General features: G+C 46.4%; 1 protein-coding gene across 2 annotated transcripts in view; it reads right to left on the reverse strand.

The window, feature by feature from the left end:
- Positions 1 to 14,709, reverse strand: part of CKAP2 (cytoskeleton associated protein 2) — a 31,466-nt gene extending 16,757 nt beyond the window's left edge. The window contains exons 1-3 of one of the 2 annotated variants that reach the window (XM_050948440.1): positions 14,585 to 14,709; positions 7,901 to 7,988; positions 3,462 to 3,531 (exon numbers count right to left, since the gene is read on the reverse strand). In XM_050948440.1, the coding sequence (XP_050804397.1) occupies positions 3,462 to 3,531; positions 7,901 to 7,988; positions 14,585 to 14,645 (219 nt within the window). In that variant the 5' untranslated portion in view covers positions 14,646 to 14,709. Of the gene's footprint in view, positions 1 to 3,461; positions 3,541 to 7,900; positions 7,989 to 14,584 lie in introns of both variants that reach the window. The other variant, XM_050948432.1, reaches the window with a different exon arrangement.
- Positions 14,710 to 21,409: the final 6,700 nt, after the last annotated feature.

Here is a 21,409-nt window from a genome sequence, read left to right on the forward strand (position 1 = left end):
CACACCCCTTAGAAGCAGTGCAAAAGCTTGGGGGAGTCAGAGGCAACAGAGGAGCTGAGGGAAAGGGAAGTAAATTGCTGAGAAGGAGCCTGGGTGTGAACTTGGAGGGTTGTCAGATATGAGTGGAAAAAGTATGGAACAGGTTTTTTGTTTTTTTTTTTTTGGGGGGGGGGGGGTGGATTGTTAGGGAGCATCCCCCATGTAGACCCTGGCTGACCCCTAGCCTCTCGCATTCAGTCAAGCATATCTGTGCCCCCACTCAGCCACTCACCTGCCCCTATGTCTCCCTGTACCCCCCTCCCCATGTGTCTGTGCCCCCACCCAGCCATCCTGTCCCTGTATTCCTCCCTCATCCCCATGCATCTGTCCCCCCCCACCCAGTCACTCCCTTGTCCCTACATAGCTCTGCACCCCCTCTCCATGTGTCTCTGCACCTCCCACCCCCCTGTGGCCCTGTGCAACCACTCCCATTCAGCCCCTTCCCCAGTTTGTCGTCCCCCACTAGCCCTTATGTCCTGACCTGGCCTACTGGGAAGGCAGCTCTCTTTTCGCTCCCTGGCAGCGAGCTGCAGCTGTGTTCCATCACCACAGCACTCTCTGATGGGCAAAAGGCCGAACTGCAGCAACATTTTGGCAGAAGCTTTTTTCTGCGCAAAAAGTAAATCTGCAGTGCTCATTAATTATGTGCACACGCAGTAGCACAAAACTCCCACAGGAGAAAGACATGACTTCTAATGACTTCTTTGTTTCGGTCTTCACTGAGAAGTCTGAAGGAATGTCTAGTATAGTGAATGCTTACGGGAAGAGGGTAGGTTTAGAAGAGAAAATAAGGAAAGAGCAAGTAAAAAATCACTTAGAAAAGTTAGATGCCTGCAAGTCACCAGGGCCTGATGAAATGCATCCTAGAATACTCAAGGAGTTAATAGAGAAGGTATCTGAGCCTCTAGCTATTATCTTTGGGAAATCATGGGAGACGGGGGAGATTCCAGAAGACTGGAAGGGGGCAAATATAGTGCCCATCTATAAAAAGGGAAATAAAAACAACCCAGGAAACTACAGACCAGTTAGTTTAATTTCTGTGCCAGGGAAGATAATGGAGCAGGTAATTAAAGAAATCATCTGCAAACACTTGGAAGGTAGTATGGTGATAGGGAATAGCCAGCATGGATTTGTAAAGAACAAATCGTGTCAAACTAATCTGATAACATTCTTTGATAGGATAACGAGCCTTGTGGATAAGGGAGAAGCAGTGGATGTGATATACCTAGACTTTAGTAAGGCATTTGATAGGGTCTCGCATGATATTTTTATAGGTAAACTAGGAAAGTACAATTTAGATGGGGCTACTATAAGGTGGGTGCATAACCGTACTCAGAGAGTAGTTATTAATGGCTCCCAATCCTGCTGGAAAGGTATAACAAATGGGGTTCAGCAGGGGTCTGTTTTGGGACCGGCTCTGTTCAATATCTTCATCAACGATTTAGATGTTGGTATAGAAAGTACGCTTATTAAGTTTGCGGACGATACCAAACTGGGAGGGATTGCAACTGCTTTGGAGGACAGGGTCAAAATTCAAAACGATCTGGACAAATTGGAGAAATGGTCTGAGGTAAACAGGATGAAGTTTAATAAAGATAAATGCAAAGTGCTCCACTTTAGGAAGGAACAATCAGTTTCATAAATACAGAATGGGAGGAGACTGTCTAGGAAGGAGTATGGCAGAAAGAGATCTAGGGGTCATAGTGGACCACAAGCTTAATATGAGTCAACAGTGTGATACTGTTGCAAAAAAAGCAAACGTGATTCTGGGATGCATTAACAGGTGTGTTGTAAACAAGACACGAGAAGTCATTCTTCCGCTTTACTCTGCGCTGGTTAGGCCTTGACTGGAGTATTGTGTCCAGTTCTGGGCACCGCATTTCAAGAAAGATGTGGAGAAACTGGAGAGGGTCCAGAGAAGAGCAACAAGAATGATTAAAGGTCTTGAGAAGATGACCTATGAAGGAAGGCTGAAGGAATTGGGTTTGTTTAGTTTGGAAAAGAGAAGACTGAGAGGGGACATGATAGCAGCTTTCAGGTATCTAAAAGGGTGTCATCAGGAGGAGGGAGAAAACTTGTTCACCTTAGCCTCCAATGATAGAACAAGAAGCAATGGGCTTAAACTGCAGCAAGGGAGATTTAGGTTGGACATTAGGAAAAAGTTCCTAACTGTCAGGGTAGTTAAACACTGGAATAAAATTGCCATGGGAAGTTGTGGAATCTCCATCTCTGGAGATATTTAAGAGTAGGTTAGATAAATGCTGCATGAGATTTAGAAAGGAAGTTTTAGGACTTAACCAAGTTAACAGTGTTCTTTCCGCACAGGAAGTGGATATCTATGAAACCCATCTTGTTCATCCTCTTATCAAATATTGATCCCTTTCATCTACTCTAAGGGTTTCCTCAACTCTTCCTTTGGGTGGTTTTCTACAGCTCAAGTTCTCCCCATTGAGTGCTAGGCAGGAAGTTGCCCAGTTCCAACATTCCTTCTTAATTTCATTCTATTACTTCTAATTTTATTCTTGTTATATTAGTTATACTCTGTGGTTGATGGCTTACATCTTTCAAATTGGAAATCCTGAAATTGTGGATGTATATTCTGATATTTTCCCCTTTTCCTGACAAGGCAATTTGTGGAGAGGAAATTTCAATTTGATTGTTCAATCTCCTCTTACAAGTTGTCCTACCAACAATCTCCATGCACATCAGATCTGGAAAGGCCATATGCAGTGATCTACAAGTGGGGAAAGAGCATTTTTAAGCTAAGATTTTTAGCAGACTACTTCTGAACATACTCACGAGGTTTATCAGTGCCTTATAACTTTGAGAAGCACACACTTCACAATTATTCCCATGCCACATTAGATTTTTATCAATGGCTTTTTACTGTGGTCCTGTTAAAGTGATATTAGACCTTTTACAGTAGAACTTTCTACTCCCTTAACAGCTAAAGAGATTTTTCTCAAACTTTAAAATACAAAGACCAAACATGGAAAATTTCAGCCAAAAAATTATTTCCTGAAATTATGAGTATGTGAAGACAGGATATCAGAACGGAATTTATTCCACAGTTTGAACTATAGGTGTCACAGTAAAATAATTCCATTAATCAATCCCTTCAGTCTCTTATTAATCAGTTCAGAAAGCTTATTCTGTACTGGAGAAAAAATATTGGGATACAGTATATTCATAAAAATAGCACTTTGTAAGGCTCTGCAGGAGCACAGATTAAGATTTCATTCACACTAACCAGTTAACCATTTACTGCTACATGTATACACATTTTTCCATCTTGTGGAAGTCACTTATGTTAATGTTAAACAACAAAACGTGATTTGAATTTGTAGCTACAAATTCAAAACAAGCAGTTTTACCAGTGTCTATCAGTTATGTAACGGAAAAAACTCTCATACAAAACTTACCATTTTCTGCTTAGCAGATTTTAAGACCTTTATTTTGTCTTCCGGTTTATCACTAGCTGCTTTCCCAGTTCTGTTATTGCTTTTAAAAAAAAGTCAAAAGCAAAGAGTTAAGAATAGCTAAAAATATATTTTGCATAATATACACTATAGTAACATTTCTCTATGATCTAGCATTCATGGTGTCCACAAGATAGGACAATAGTAACTTTGTCCCAAAAGGAAATCTATTTCAGTTTGAATTTACAAATCAAAACCACTGCATAGCAATATTTCATGCCACAAGCATAAAACACATACCAGTTCCTCTTGCCAACACAAAAAAGAGAAACAAAGTTAGTAGCTATTAGGTATAGAACAGTGGTTTTCAAACTGCGGATCATGACCCAGTACTGGGTTGTGGTGGCTCTGGTCAGCACCACCAACCGGGTCATTAAAAGTCCCATCAGCAGTGCTGCCTGGCTGAGGCAGGCTAGTCCCTACCTGTTCTAAAACCACGATGCACCCTGAAAGCAGCCAGCAGGAGGTCCAGCTCCTAGGTGGGGGGGGGCGCCCCCCACAGGGCTCCACGTGCTGCCTCTGCCCCGAGCACCAGCTCCACACTCCCATTGGCCGTTTCCCAACGGGGGGGCAGTGCCTGCAGGTGAGAGCCACACGGAGCCGCTTGTGCACCTCTGCCTAGAAGCCAGATCTACTGCTGGCCACTTGCAGGGCGCAGCACAATCCGTGGTGCCAGGACAGGCGGGAAGGCTGCCTTAGTACCCTCGCTGCACCACTGACTGGGAGCCGCTCAAGGTAAGCCTGCACCCCAATCCCCCAAATCCAGAGCCCCTTCCTGCACCCCAAACACCTCATCCCCAGCCCAAACCAAAAAAAAAAAGGTAAGAAAGTGAAAGGACAGATTTAAGTACTCAATGAGGATGAGCAATATTGCCACTGCATTGATAATTAAGGTTATAAATCATTGTACTAAGTTAGCATGATGTTTTCAGTGAACATCCTGGCCTGCTTCAAATTAGCTGTAGGATTATAGCAAATATTTGACATCTTATGCTAATTCTCACAACACCCTTAAGGAGGAAAGCAAGTCTTATTCCTGGTTATATAGATGGGAAATTTGAGGCACAGAGGTGAAGTGACCTGCAGAGGTCATGCAACAAATCAATAGCAGAGCCAGGATTAGAAAAGACGGTTACTCGCCTTTGTAACTGTTGTTCTTCGAGATGTGTTGCTCATATCCATTCCAGTTAGGTGTGCGCGCTGCGCGTGCACGTTCGTCGGAAGACTTTTTACCCTAGCATCCAGTGGGCTGGCAGGTCGCCTCCTAGAGTGGCGCCGCCATGGCACTCGATATATACTCCTGCCGGCCCACCCGCTCCTCAGTTCCTTCTTGCTGGCTACTCCGACAGTGGGGAAGGAGGGCGGGTGTGGAATGGATATGAGCAACACATCTCGAAGAACAACAGTTACAAAGGTGAGTAACCGTCTTTTCTTCTTCGAGTGATTGCTCATATCCATTCCAGTTAGGTGAATCCCAAGCCTTACCTAGGCGGTGGGGTTGGAGTGAGAAGCCGCAGCATGAAGCACTGCAGAGCCGAAGGCCGCGTCATCTCTGGACTGCTGGACCAGGGCGTAATGGGAAGCGAAGGTGTGGACGGAGGACCAGGTCGCCGCCCTACAGATCTCCTGGATGGGCACGCGGACAAGGAAAGCCATCGATGATGCTTGTGCCCTGGTGGAGTGTGCAGTCACACAGCCCATAGGGGCGTGAGCCAAGTCATAACAGGTCCTGATACAGGACGTTACCCACGAGGATATCCTCTGTGAGGAAATGGGAAGCCCTTTGATTTGGTCCGCTACTGCCACGAAGAGCTGGGGGGATTTGCAGAACGGTTTGGTCCTCTCCACATAAAACGCAAGTGCCCGGACATCAAGCGAGTGGAGTTGTTGCTCCCTGCGGGACGAATGGGGCTTTGGGAAAAAGACGGGGAGAAAGATCTCCTGGTTGACATGAAAGGCTGAGACCACTTTGGGGAGAAAGGCAGGGTGTGGCCTCAGCTGCACCTTGTCTTTATGGAAGACCGTATACGGGGGATCTACCGTGAGGGCCTGGAGTTCTGACACCTGTCTGGCTGAGGTGATGGCCACCAGGAAAGCAGTCTTCCAGGAGAGACAGAGCAGGGAACAAGTCGCTAACGGCTCAAATGGAGGGCCCATGAGCCGAGTCAGAACCAGGTTGAGATCCCAGGTAGGGGCAGGGGGTCGAACCTGGGGGTAGAAATGTTCTAGACCTTTCAGGAATCTAGACACCATACGGTGAGAGAAAACCGAACGGCCGTCTCCTCCCGGATGAAAGGTGGAGATAGCCGCCAGGTGAGCTCGAAGGGACAATATCGCCAGGCCCTGCCGCTTGAGGGACCAGATGTAATCGAGAATACTGGCGATAGAAACCTCCATAGGGAGGGAACCCCTCTCCGTGCACCAACAGGAGAAACGCTTCCACTTGGCCGAGTACGTCGCTCTAGGGGAAGGTTTCCTGCTGCCCAGTAGTACCTGACGTACAGGGGTAGAGCACCGTAGTTCCGACCTGGTCAGCCACTCAGGAGCCACGCCGTGAGGTGTAGAGACTGGAGGTCTGGGTGACGGAGCCTGCCGTGGTCCTGGGTGATCAGGTCCAGGTAAAGGGGCAGGGGGACTGGGTCGGCCAGAGACAGGTCCAGCAACATCGAATACCAATGCTGTCTGGGCCACGCTGGAGCTATCATAATCAAGCGGGCCCTGTCCCTGCGCACCTTCAGAAGGACCTTGTGGGCAAGTGGGAACGGAGGGAACGCATAGAGTAGATGAGTCGTCCACGGGATAAGGAAGGCATCCGCTACCGACCCTGGTTCCTGCCCTTGAAAAGAGCAGAACATCTGGCATTTCCTGTTCCCTCTGGACGCGAAGAGGTCCAGCCGGGGATAACCCCACCTCTGGAAGAGTGAGAGGGCGACGTCCGGGCGAAGGAACCATTCGTGTGAAAGGAAGGATCTGCTCAGACGGTCTGCCAGCGTGTTCCATACTCCGGGGAGAAAGGAAGCCATGAGGTGAATGGAGTGGGCTATACAAAAGTCCCAGAGCCGCATCGCCTCCTGACATAGGGGAGAGGATCTCGTGCCGCCCTGCTTGTTGATATAGTACATGGTCGTCGTGTTGTCGGTGAATACCGAGACACAGCGACCTTGAAGCTGATGGGAGAACACTTGGCAAGCAAGACGGACCGCTCTCAACTCCCGTATGTTGAGGTGGAGGGCCACTTCCTGAGGGGACCACTGGCCCTGCGTCCTCAGGGTTCCGAGGTGGGCCCCTCAGCCCAGGTCGGAGGCATCCGTTGTTAGGGATACCGAGGGTTGGGGCGGATGAAACGGGAGCCCCGCACACACTATGGACTGGTCTAGCCACCACCGGAGGGAATCCAATACCTCCTGGGGGATGGTGATAACCGCGTCCAGCCAATGCCTGGCCGGACAGTATTGTGTGATAAGCCAAGACTGGAGGGGCCTCATGCGAAGCCGCGCATAACCCGTAACAAAGGTGCAGGCCGCCATGTGGCCTAAGAGGGTTAGGCACGTCCTTATAGAGGTCAAGGGTGCCGTCTGTAGGCGCCGAATGATGGCTGACAGCAACTGGAACCTGGGCAGCGGCAGAACGGCCCTGGCCAAGGTGGAGTCCAGAATGGCCCCGATAAACTCTATCCTCTGCGTGGGGAGCAGAGTGGACTTGTCCACGTTGATAATGAGGCCCAACGCTCCAAAGAGTCTGCTGATCTCGCAGACGTGGTTGCGGACCTGCGACTCTGACGTGCCTCGAATCAGCCAGTCGTCGAGATAGTTGTAAACATACACGTATTCTCCTATTTACAACGATGAGAACAGTGAAACGAAAGACAGCTAGGGACGTGGAGGACAGCTATGCCGCGCTCCACAGTTCTAACGACTGACATGGCGGTAAGAAGGAACTGAGGAGCGGGTGGGCCGCCAGGGGTATATATCGAGCGCCATGGCAGCGCCACTCTAGGGGGCGACCTGCCGGCCCACTGGAGCTGCTAGGGTAAAAAGTCTTCTGACGAACGTGCACGCGCGGCGCGCACACCTAACTGGAATGGATATGAGCAATCACTCGAAGAAGAACTCAGGTTCTCTTACTCGGTCCTTCTTACCACACTATATCCGCTCTACAGGTTTGCTATCACTTATACTTCTAGGAAATATGTTGTGTTAAGCAGTATTTGTTACTCAGAGGTTTTTAGCCAGGAGCATGATATAAGAGATTTAAATAACCAAATTTTAAAAAGTTACGTTAAGTGCTATTGACTGGTAATTCAGTTTCCCACAGCAAGAGTGTAAAGGGGTAAACTGGCCCCTTCATGGTAGACAGATTTAAAACAAATGTATTTACTCCACCTGATATTTGTCCGCTTCTCCTGTATGAGCAATCCAGAAATGGCCTTTTTTCTTAACAAGTACTCTTCAACCTTTTGTCTTCTTTGTTCTAATGGATTTAAAAAAAAAAAAAAAAAAAAAAGGGAACATTTTTTTAGTGTTACACAAAATCCTTATTTCCAGCTCAACCCATTTCTAACAAACTTATAAGAATCAAATTAGCCTAAACATATTTCATTTTTATCAAGACTCAAAAGACAAATTAATAAATAAAGCCTCTGGGCAGAGATTTGAAGAAAAGGATTTTTATATATAGTCAGAATTTTAATAGCCACACTGAGCAATTTTATCTTTATTTTCATTTAACACTTTGTATATATTCAAGTGTGGCTTATTTACACATTTCTCACAGTTGATGTTCTGCTAAATTAACCATTGAACAAGAACCACCCCCAAGTCACAGAGGTGTTCTTCTGTTCTCTGTGGCTGCCTCTACAGGGACTGTTACCTCTTCTACTGTGCGTCTAGCATTGGTGCAGTTCCACTTGCAGCAGCAACAATGAAATGCTATCATTAACGGGCACAGAAGAGCTTATGCCAGCACTGAGTCTACAGACAGACAACACTGGTAAAAGCCATCAGAACCTGATCTTTATTTTATATTTGGGCTTTTTTGTCACCACCGAGATGCAGAACCAACAGTAGAACAAGCATGGAGAAATGTTTTAGATATAGTCTTACCATGTAAAAAGGCCTGAAAGGGTTGGGTGGTGTGTTGTTTTTGGGAGGTGGGGTGGGGGGATTGTTTTTGTTTTTTAAAGAAAACACCACAAACCTGGTCTTTCCACCTCAGTGAGACACTCAGGAACGCGAAGCCTTAATTTCCCTGTTTTTACTGCAGGAGTTGGACAACTGATGTAGACAGAGAATTCTCTGAGCCCCCTAACTGAAGGGGCAGGGTGCTGAATCTTCAGCCAAGCTTCCCTCCTCCACACACAATTCAGTATTAAGGGTCTCAATGGAAGTCACTTCCTATCTCAATCAGTTTTCACCCCCACAGGTTTTCTAGTGTCATAAGACTGGTAGTTCTCTAGTTATTGTCAGAGTCATTCAGTAAGAGAAAGGTGAACAAGTAGAATTTTTTATTATTTGGGGAGGGGCACGGCAGTGGCGGTGCAGCTAAAAACCTTTCAGGCATTTCAAAAATCTACCATAAAGTGTGAGGGAGAACAAACCTAGGCCTTGTCTATACTGCCACTTTGCAGCACTGCAACTTTCTGGTGGTTCAGGGATGTGAAAAAAACATACTCCTAAGTGCTGCAAGTTTCAGCACTGTAAAGTGGCAGTGTAGAGCTAATCCCCTTGTGGAGGTGGGTTTTTTACAGTACTGGTGACACAGCTACACTGCTGTGCTTTAGTTCCCTGGCCCACTTTTTGGTCCCCATGTTAGAAGTTAAGGATGCAATGTTCAGATTTTAAATCTGAATTCTATACAATAGTGTGACACGTTAAATCTTTAATCCAAGATTACTGTTTTAACAACCTAACATTCATTGTTAATATTTCACCTCTTGGTGCTGGGTTTCAGAAGAATTTTATGCTATATAATATATACATTTATTTGGTTGCCTCTATCAGTGGAGGACTTTGGTTGATATCAGCTGTTAGAGGCCATGTGAGGGAAGGTGCAGCTTGTTCCCCATGGCAACTTCAGATGAAAGGTTAAAAAATCTGCTTTTCACAGAACTAGAAAAGACTTTAAGGTATAAGCTCCAGAGAAAAATTCCATTCTGTCTCCACCTGCTTTTCTATTTGCCTCCTCCTCACCTCCTGTCCAATGTGTTTAAAAAGTCCATTGAAAATAGTACTGTGACAGAGGAAAGGAAAGGCATTAAGGAAGATTTGGGATTGCACTGTCACCAGTATGCTGATAACACTATGCAGGTGTTTCATTAGACCCAGGATTGGTCTACACTACACTATACCAGTGTAATTATAGCAGTTAGGAGTATGAGGTTTTATTAACCGAGTCCACATTAAGGCTTTTATATCAGAATAAAGGTGCCTTACACCCGTTGTGACAGTCTATCCCTGTGTTCACATCATCGTAATATTGTTTGTACAGTTCAAGTATGCCTAATGATGTATTTGAAAACTCAATTTGCTGGTCAGTATTGTCCTGGTAAAATATGTTTGGCAACATTGGAGTTTAACACACATTCCAAACCCTACAGCCCTGCCCAAACAGAAGGTGGCAAACAGGTTTATCCTAAGCAAAGGAAAGAATGTGTGCTTGCATTCATTTGCATTTAAACAGTAAAGAAAAGTCAAAGCAGGAAGGGACGACAAAGGAAGTTCAAACAGGTGGGGGGAAAAAACAGCAGGGAATATCCTCCCACAGACTGTCTCCTGAGTCTCAGCTGGAAATATTTTTCAAGACAGAGACAAACAATAAAAAAGGACAAACATCAAGGGACCACTCTTTCTACCCTGCCCATCACATTCTCCAGAAGGTCATATGTTTAGGGGGAGGGATAGCTCAGCAGTTTGAGCATTAGCCTGCTAAACCCAGGCTTGTGAGTTGAATCCTTCAGGGGGCCATTTAGGGAACTGGGGTAAAAAATTGTCTGGGAATTGGTCCTGCTTTGAGCAGGGGGTTAGACTAGATGACCTCCTCAGGTCCCTTCCAACCCTAATATTCTATAATTTGCTGCACCTGAAAAGACAAAGGAAGCAGCCATTGGATTCTAGGGGAGGGGTCCTGACCTAAAAGAGTTTGGTCAATAAGACTGCAGAAAGCATGTGGTGAAAAACTTTACTTTAAAGCCAATCATTTGTTGAAGTTGGGCACCAGTAAGCATTTTATCTTTATTTTTCTTGTAACCATTTGTGACTTTTATTCTTCATTTGTACTCAATTAAAATCTCTTTGTACACTTGTTTTATTGCTTTATCTAATTCAGTGTGTTCAACCTGAAGTATCTAGGTAACAAGTTGTGCATATGTTACTCCCTTAAAGCAATATAGGGCTCAATATATTTGTACCGTTCAGGATAGGGCTAGGCAGTACAGGACCTACTGGGGGAAAATCTGGGACTAGGGGTATGTTTGGGTCACCCTGCAGCATAACCGAGGCTGGTAAGAGCCAAGGTATATCTGGCTGGCTCACTGTAGTACACACAGACGTGGCTGGAAATGATTTACATGCTGGAGGCTTTTTGGGAACAGTCCAGGCTGGAGGCTACAGAAGCAATGCATTGTAAAGGGCACCCCAGGATACAGGGCAGGGGTGACACAGCCACTCATCAGTTTGCACCGTATAGCTTATTTTTCACAAACCAGAATAAAGCTATACTGGCATAACCACTTTTATACTGATAACTGCATCCACAGGGTGGGGGTTGCGAATTTTAAAGCAGGAAAACTTTCTAGTTTAGTTTGCTTAGGAGACTGTCATGTGGGACAGTGTCAAAAGCCTTACTAAAAATCAAGTTATATCAAATCTACTGCTTTTCCACATCCGCTAGGCCAGTAAGCCTGTCAAAGGAAAAATTAAGTTGGTTTAGCATGATTTGTTCTTGACAAATCCATGCTGGCTATTTCTTATAACCCTTTGGTACACAGGAGTCGTATATTCAAAAGCACTTGTGACTTAGGAGCAAGAGTCCCGTTAATGCAAATCCTGATGGACTACAGCCCAATCAAAGCATTTCAGCCGTCTTGACTTGTGGAAACTCAACCTAGAAAAAGGCAACACTGGCTGTAATTACAGAATGGGCTATTTGCTTATCACTTTTATCTGAATTTATTTTATTCTCATAGTCAAGTCATTAGTAAGGCCTCAGACTTGTCTTTTTCAGCATTTTAAGTGTTAATAGAATTTGATTTATCTAGAGAATTTTCACAATTGACCAAACAAGTACAAAAATCATCCACTCTAGCAATTAGACTATAAAGTAGGAAGAAAAAAACCCTACCACCATGTAAGTAAAACATTCTACTTAAGTGTTATAAATGTGTGGGTTTTTAAGTCACATTTTTACCTGCCCTATTGAGAACATTTCCCTTTTTGACCAAGTAGGCCCTCCTTTTGCTACTCAAGTTTCCAATCTTGGGGTTCTCTTTGAACCTGAACTGTCTGCGATGACCAGACAGCAGCATTGGTCAAGAGCAATTTTATATCTTCCTGCTTAACAAGTTCTGATCTTTCCTTTCAGATACTGATCTCACCAATATCATCCATGCCTCTTATCTCTAGATTGAATTCCTGCAATCTGTTCTAAATGAGGCTACAGTTTGCAGCAGACTGATCTTAGAACATCCTCACTGTAGAATTTGCTTCCCCCGCTTAAATCTGACAGTACCCCAAATTAGATAATCTTCAAGGCATACTTTCTCAAGGCCCTTTTTGTTTAAGGAGGAAGCAACTGGGATGAATTTACCTATTTTTTCAGCAAGGGTTGCAGAATCAGTTTTTTTAACAAAGTATCTTTAAGGCATAACAGTCGCGATAGTTGTGTATATTAAAGACAAGTTGAATTGTGCTGTCCCTGGAACTGTCACATGCAGGGCTGGTGCAAGGATATTTTGCACCCTAGTGAAACTTCCACCCTGCATCCCCACCCAGCATCGCTTATTAAAAACTTTCAAAAATGAATACTGCATAATGTGGCATTATTCATTAGAATTAACACACGTTCGGCTTGAAAATTTATTAAATTTAATTAGTCTACATATTTCATGAAAATAAATGAATAGCCTGACAGTGCTGACATTGTTATTGTTCTCAATTTGCATAATCTGGCATGGATCTTAAAATAAATCACATACATTATACACAATACATTGTCACAGAGTACCACATTATAATTTAGAATTTATTTTTCCCACGGGGAAAGGAAGCAGACAAGGTTGAGTCAGTGGAGTATTGGGTTTGGTGGGGAAGGGAAGCAGACCGGGTTCGGCCAGTGGGGGTTCGGGTTTGGGTGCGGGTGCAGAGTGCAAGGGAAGCAGACAGGTCCAGTCACTGGGAGGATCAGGTTTGGCTGGGGAAGGGAAGGGAAGGGAAGCAGACCAAGTTTAGGTATGGAGGGGGGCGGCAGGCATGATAGGATTCAGAGACGCAAGGTGAAATGGGCACTATCCTCTCCAGTCCCTGGCATGCAGCAGCAGTGGGCCAAGTGCACTTGCAACAAGACAATGGGAGCATGTGGCCTGCTTTGCCTTCACAAGTCCGTCCTGCTCTCGCTGCAGCAGGCGGGTATGGGGGGCAGGCAGGACTGTGAAGGCAGAGAGTGCGGGGTCCTCATGGCAAAGCTAGAGCACAGGGAGGTGGGTTAAAGCAGCTTAGCCACCCCTCCACGCAACAGAGCCCACAGAGCAGCCAGCCGCAGCCTCCCTCCCTTCTCTCCAGAGGGAGCAGCGCCTCTGCCCTGGAAAAACTGCAGCCCGCTCTCTGAGGAGCATGCTGTGTGCAAGCCACCTGGCTTGCACCATACTGACAGCACAGCTCAGCCCCAGTGGGTGGGGTGGGGAGGGCAGGGCTTACACTTCAGGCCTTCCACTCTCTTTCTGGCTGCTGCAGTGTAATCTACAAGACAGAGGAGCTAGTACTGTAATGTGCCTACCAACACAGCAATGTGTACAATTATCGATTCACCATCAAAGGACTTCACTGGCTTTCTAAATGGCAGGAGTCGGAGAGCAATTCACTAGGATCATGGTTCTTATCTACCTCCTCCTTACAGGTTTCAGAGTAGTGGCCGTGTTAGTCTGTATCCGCAAAAACAACAGGAGTACTTGTGGCACCTTAGAGACTAACAAATTTATTTCAGCATAAGCTTTCATGGGCTACAGCTCACTTCATCGGGTACATAGAATGGAACACACAGACAGATATTTATACATACAGAGAACATGAAAAGGTGGAAGTATCCATACCAACTGGAAGAGTCTAATATAATAGTTCATCTCAATTGATTAGACTCTTATAGCTGGTATGGATACTTCCACCTTTTCATGTTCTCGGTATGTATAAATAGCTCCTGTCTGTGTGTTCCAGTCTATGCATCGGAAGAAGTGGGCTGTAGCCCACAAAAGCTCATGCTGAAATAAATTTGTTAGTCTCTAAGGTGCCACAAGTTCTCCTAGCCTCCATACAGCCTGCGATCTGCAGCCTGCCTCTAGATTGTTATCTGGTCCTATTTTAGGCACCGCTTTTCAGCCCCCCCACAAACTTCGGTGCCCCAGGTGGCCGCCTAGTGCTTGCACCATCCCTAGTCACATGTTCACACTCGCTAGAAAAGAGTGTTAAAAAGTTGATTCAGTGTAAACGAACCAGATGTTTCCATGTGGACAAAGCGGCTGCCCCGCCTTTTCAGCCACAGTAGACGGACCCTGCCCCCGCCCCCGGCTCGTTTCTCTGTGTTGTGGGATCCTGCGGGACTGTGGGCCTGGTGCGTCTCACCCACCTTGTCTCACCTCGCCCGCTGGCCCGTCTCCCCCGCCCGCTGCCTGAAGCTGGGGGTTGGGGGGTTTCAGGGGCAGGGCAGAGCCAGGTCCGGGCAGGACGGGGCCCCGAGCAGGGGGCGAGGGGGTGGCTGGGGCTCCCTCCCGCGAGCGGGCGGGGGGCGTGGGCCTGCAGCACCTGCGGGCGAGCCCCGCTCAGGGCCGGCTCCAGGGCCCTGCCGGGGGGCGCGGCCCTTACCTCTGTAAGCCGGCTCGGCTCTCCGGGTGGCCGGCAGCTGCGGAGGGAGGCGGCCGTTCATAGCCGCGGACAATATAAAGGGCGGGAGCCACGGAAGCTCCGCGACCACCCGCCCCGCCGTTTGAATTAGGCGACCGGTACTGTACGTACCGCCTCCTGGATTGGCCCGGCCGCGAGACTTGAACTGGCCAATGGGCTCTGTCCCTGGGAGAGGCGGGGCCGCGCCGCGCATGAGCAGTACCACGGCCAGCGGGCGCAGGGAGGAGAGGGGGCTACTTGACAGAGGTTTGAAACTAAACAGCTGCTGTGTCCTGGGTTGCTCCCATCGCCACAAGATCAGGGGCTCTGAAACTTTTTTTTAGTGGCAACTCCTTTCACATCACAAGTGTATGAGCATGACCCCCGCCCCAATAAATTAAACCTTTTAAATATATTTAACACCATTATACATACTAGAGGCAAGTGGGGCTTGCAGTGCAGGTTGAAAGGTCACAACCTCCCAAGCAATGATCCTATGACCCCCTGAGGGGGCCTGACCCCCAGTTTGAGAACCTCTGCACAAGATAAAAAAGAACAAGAGTACTTGTGGCACCTTAAGAGGCTAACAAATTTGAGCATAAGCTTTCGTGGGCTACAGCCCACTTCCTCAGATGCATGGAGTGGAACATATAGCAAGAAGATTCATATGAGGGGGAGAGAGAGAGAGAGAGAGATTAGATATAGATATCTCCAGCAATGCTCCTCTGCCATGTACATTGGCCAAACTGGACAGTCCCTATGCAAAAGAGTAAATGGACACAAATCTGACATCAGGAATCATAACATTCAAAAACCAACAGGGGAACACTTCAACCTCTCTGGTCACTCAGTAACAGACTTAAAGGTGGCAATTTTGCAATAGAAAAGCTTCAAAAACAGACTCCAACAAGAAACTACTGAGCTTGAATTAATATGCAAACTAGATACCATTAACTTGGGTTTGAATAGAGACTGGGAGTGGCCGGGTCATTACACATATTGAATCAATTTCCCCATGTTAAGTATCCTCACACCTTCTTGTCAACTGTCTAAAATGGGCCATCTTGATTATCACTACAAAAAAATTGTTTTCTCCTGCTGATAATACCTCATCTTAATTAATTATCCTCAGCTTACCTCCAGCTCCTCCACAAGCACACCGCCATGTCCTGCTTCTCCTCCCTCCCAGCACTTGCACCACAAAACAACTGATTCATGGAGGAGAGGAGAAGAGGCGGGGTGGGGATTTGGGGAAGGGATCTAATAGGGGTAGGGAGGGGGCGGAGCTGGGGCAGGGACTTTGGGGATGGGGTTGGAATGGGGGCAGGGCCAGTGGCAGGAAAAGGGTGGAGTTGGGGTGGGAAAAGGGGTTGGGGGCATGGGTACCCACTGGTGCTGGAAAAAGTTGGCGCCTATGACTGCATTTGCTTTTCTCCTTTCATCTGGTCCTGCTTTCTCAAGTGTCCATGCTGTTTCATAAATAATTGTACCAACAGCAGAGAGTAAGTTTTTGAGCTAATTAAATTAATACCCTAGGATGCATATCACACACACTAGCCTATTTGTGCATGTTTGTTATACCAATTATATTAGACCAGTAAAAACCAGCAGGATCTTATTAAAGGGGACAAGACAAAGATGCCACATTTATTATGATAATTTGATTTATGACTAATAACTAATATCTTAATTCTTATACACATACATTATACCTAATACCTATATATACACACACACACACACACCAGATGTTCTGCAGCTGCTGCATAGTTACCAGTCCTGAAGATAGCTTAAGTTCATAGCTTGATTTTGTAGCTTGGGTTTGTAGCTTGTGGCGGCTAACTGGCCAGGAAAGCCAGGCACAAGGACAAGCTGGATCTCTGTTGGGCAGGCACTGATGTCCTTCCATGTTGGCAGCAGAATGTTACCCAGAGTCTCTCATCTCACTCTTCTTTTTTATAGGCTTTTAGTTTGGATTCAAAGTCTATAGGTCTTGCTGTGTCACGCTGCCTCTGGGTTTAGATTGATCACCCATCAATTGCAGGCGTGACTTTCAGCCTTGAACCTGGCTTTGATCTTCCTTCTGTTGTCCTTTTCTTTTTAGGATGGATGCTTCTTACTTTCTTTAGGGCTGTTGTCTAGGTCTTCAGCCGTTGGTAGTTGAACTTTATCTCATCAGGACAGGCTGAGGCTGGCGGTTGATTCCGTCATTCATACATACCTCATTCACACATCTAAACTAAACTAATAAGATTACAGCAGGATTTGCAGAAATGAAGGTTGGAGGAAGCTTTTACAAAATGGAGTGAATGTTTTAAAATGGGGTTTGAATTACAATATGGAACAGAAGTTACAGTGTAGGCAAGTGTAGTGAATGGTGAACAGAAGTTACATTAATAAAGTCAACAATTAAAAACAATTTCATTTATCAGTTCTACATGTTCACATCTTGCAAGCGTTCTCACCCCTTCTCTCTCTCAATAGTTATTTTTACAGGGTTCTGCTTAGTCTTCAGCTACTTTTGAGTTCTGTTAACATCCTCCCACCTTTTGGATGGCCAGGTGCTTTGAGTAGGATGAAACACTAGAGAGATAGCACATAGAGATGATGATCTATTGCTTTAATCTGATGTAATGGCTTTCTATGTTCTTTTTCCAAGGAAAATGTTATGTAGATGTAAACAGAACAAAAAGTAAGAGGGACAAAAGTAAGAGAGAGACCCAAATCAAGAGGAATAGGAAAAGGACCAAGTTTGGTATTTGTAGGATTCCCTAGGCAGCACCTTCACCTGACTTCATTGTAAGCAGTTACATACTTTATTCTTGTCTCAGCGCGGCAGGATTAATTGCATGATAGGCAGAATTCAAGAAGTTTGATGTCAAAACCTTTAGCTTTAGCAAGACTTGTCTAGGTCAGCAAACTCCAACTGAAAGATGGTATGTGTGTTAAATAGCATAATCAGTAACTGGTTGAAAAACCAGCACTACAATATACATAATTCTTTTAAGGGCTCTAACATCGCTGATTCTCCTCATGAGCATCAATCAGCATTACATTCTAGCATCTGGTATGCTCTATCACTTGGTATCATGTTGTGCTTAAGTTGATTGGGCATGTAATGTGATTGGAGCTGAATCACAGGGAGAAGTTTCCTATGTCATTAGTTCATTGTGTCATTTTTGAATCTGAAAACGCTGGACCAAATTCACCACCGTGCACCACTTTAGTGAATCCATTTTCAGCCTCACTTTATCTGCCCACGAACAGTCAGGAGGCTGGAATGGAGCTGCGTGAATAACAGATTTCTGGGGGGAGTCAGCATTAATTCAAAAAAATAAATTGTTCTAGGTCAAACCAAACTCAATTTTTTTTAAAATTTCTGGCATATTGAAGAGTTGAAAAAATTTCACTGCCAGTTAAATGAAAAGTCGTCTTATTACAAAATCAAAATGTTTCCTTTCACTTTTGACCATTTTTATGTATTTTTGTTTAAAAAAATAAAATTTAAGGACATTTTGAAACAAAAACATAATTGCTAACTAAAATATCATAATATTTAAATTCAGAGTTTCTTTTTACCCAAAACAATTCAGCTAAACTGTCAAATTCACAAAACATTTCAAAATTGCAGAATCTGAGGTCTTCCCAGCAAAACAGTTTTGGCTGAAAAATGTCACCCAGCTTTAGGAGACTAACGAGAGTCTGAATGTAGATTTGCTTGGTTAAGACTATGGGTATGTCTACACTACCCGCTGGATTGGCGGGTAGTGATAGATCTATCGGGGATCAATATACGTCATTGTGATGTTATTGATATAGACTGGAACCATATAGAACATGGGTTGCAACCAAGGTCCTGTAGTGGCACCAAATCCTATGTAAAGGGGGTCATATAAGGTGTCTAAGACCAAGTTATGAATTACTGGTTATGATTATGCTGTCTGTATGTCTGTATCATTTTGTAGTTGAAGTTATAAGTATTGGCTCTATACTGTCTATATTTCAAGCTTGTGCTGTGTTACTGGGAGAGATCCCAGACAAGTGGGTGTTAGCTCTGCTTAGCCTGCTTAATGGCCCATTAAGGACCATCAGCTACACAACTGACCCATTAAGAGGAGACAGATATGCCTTGTGACTCAGCAGGGTGTGCAGAAACTGGCCCATGTGACTGCAGACTCCATTTTGCTGTAATTTTCCACAGTAAGAACAAAGACGTGTTCTTATACCTGGAAGTGCCTATATAAGGCTGATGCCTCATCTCCATCTGGTCGTCAGTCCTGCTTCTTACCTCTGGAGGGACTTTGCTACAAACAGAAGCTCTGCACAAAGGACTGAATGACCCATGCCAGCTGGGGATGTTCTCCAGAGACTTGATTTGAACCTGCAGTTTACTCCATCACTGCTACAAGCCTGAACTAAGAACTTTGCCATTACTGTATGTAATTGATTCCATTTAACCAATTCTAGCTCTCATCTCTATCTTTTTCCTTTTATGAATAAACCTTTAGATTTTAGATTCTAAAGGATTGGCAACAGCGTGATTTGTGGGTAAGATCTGATGTGTATATTGACCTGGGTCTGGGGCTTGGTCCTTTGGGATTGAGAGAACCTTTTTCTTTTACTGGGGTGTTGGTTTTCATAACCATTCATCCCCAGGATGGGTGGCACTGGTGGTGACACTGGGAGACTGGAGTATCTAAGGAAATTGCTTGTGTGACTTGTGGTTAGCCAGTGGGGTGAAACTGAAGTCCTTTTTGTCTGGCTGGTTTGGTTTGCCGTAGAGGTGGAAAAACCCCAGCCTTGGGCTGTGACTGCCCTGTTTGAACAATTGGTCCTGAATTGGCACTCTCAGTTGGGTCCCGCCAGAACCGCAATGTCACACTCATCTAGTGTAGACGCAATAAAATCAATCCCCGATTGCTCTGCCGTCAACTCTGGAACTCCACCATGGTGAGAGGCGGAATCGGAGTCGATGGGTGAGCAGCAGCGGTCAACTCACCGCCATCCTCACTGCCAGGTAAATTGACCTAAGATATCTTAGCTTGACCCTCTCACTTAGTGTAGACCTAGCCTATGTCTACACTCCATGCCTCTTTTACATGCATAGCCCCCTCCACCCTCCAGCACAGGTATGAATAGCAGTGTAGACCTTGAGGCATTAGAGTAGGGAAAGTACATTAAAAAGGCACACACACAGAGTTTATGGTCAGAAGACAGATTCTCAATCCCGTGTTAAGGGGGCATTTGCAATTATCCAGACAGTTTACTTTCACAGATAACTGGCTGCTTTTGTATCTCTATTTGCCATGACAAAGGCTGATTTAAACTGATTTGAACAGTAATTTTGCCTTCATTCAAACTCAAAGAGAATAAACAGACAGTGAAGCATTCACACATTGAACAGGGCTTTTGGAAAGAAATCTGTGGGCATCCCTTTATCAAATGCAGTCCACTAAGGCTATGTCTACACTGCATACCTTATAGTGGCATGGGTAGCTGTTCCTGTGTAGCCGTTCTTTCCTGGCAGGAGACAGCTCTCCTGCCGGCAAAATAAAACTAGCCCCAACAAGCGGCAGTAGCTCTTTTTGTCGGTAAAACTTTTGTCGGTCCATGATTTTTCCGTGCCTTCACAGATGGGCCGTTGGAGAGTGGCAGCTACTCTTTGCTGCCCAGCTTGGAAGGTAGTGCTGCCTCCAGCAGTGGCACAGAAGGAAGGGTGGCAACAGCATCCCCAGGGCCAGTGCAAGGATGTTTCGCGCCCTAGGCGAAACTTCCACCTTGCGCCCCCCCTGCGCCTCCACCCTGAGGCAACCCCCCACTCCGCCCTGAGGCACCCCCCCGCCCCAGCTCACCCCTGCTCCGCACATGAGCACGCCATCACTGCTTCACTTCTCCCGCCTCCCAGGCTTGCGGCGCCTAAGCTGATTGAAGCAGCTCACCCCTGCCCTGTCTTCTCCCCGAGCATGCTGTGGCTGCTTCAGTTCTCCCGTCTCCCAGGCTTGCGATGCCAATCAGCTTAGGCGCCGCAAGCCTGGGAGGCGGGAGAACTGAAGCAGCCACGGCATGCTCAGGGAGGAGGCGGGGCAGACGAGGAGTTCCCCTGTGTGCTGCCCCCCCCTTACTTGCTGCAAGTGACCCTCCCCGCACTCTCCTGCCCTAGCTCCCTCCACCTAAATGCCAGTGGTGACCGGGGCGACCGAAGATCCGGCCGCTGCGGTCATGGCCAAAGAAAATGGCCCCCCCCAAATTCCAGCGCCCTAGGTGACCGCCTAGGTCGCCTAAATGGTTGCACCGGCCCTGAGCGTCTCTAGCTAATCCGGGGCCCTACGCAGCCCCCCTCCCGTGGGAGGAGGGCACGGAGCTGGCTTGGGGGACGGGGGGAACCACCCCCCAGCACTCACCTGCTGCACTCCTCCTGGGCAGGAAGGGGCGGGGCTGGGGCAGAAAGAAGCGGGGCTGGGGTGGGGCGGAGGTGGGAAGACTCAGGGCAGGGCCTGGAGCAGCATGCAGCTGTGCAGGACACCAGGAAATTTGGTGCCCCACGCTATGCAGCTGCATACTTTGCATATGGGTAGGGACAGCCCTGGGTGGCAATACCATACCATGCCTCCCATCCTTCTGTGCTGTTGCTAGTGGTAGTGCTGACTTCTGAGCTAGGTGACCTGCCAGTGACCTCTGCTCTCCGGCCACTCAGCTTGGAAGGTAAAGCCATCACCAGCACTGGTGCAGAAGTACAATGCCACCCTACCTTCTATGCAGCTGCTGATGGTGGCACTGCCTTATGAGCTGGGCACCAAGCCTGTGGCT

Source organism: Gopherus flavomarginatus, chromosome 1 (genome assembly GCF_025201925.1).
Source record: "Gopherus flavomarginatus isolate rGopFla2 chromosome 1, rGopFla2.mat.asm, whole genome shotgun sequence".
In the NCBI taxonomy this organism is placed as follows: domain Eukaryota; kingdom Metazoa; phylum Chordata; order Testudines; family Testudinidae; genus Gopherus; species Gopherus flavomarginatus.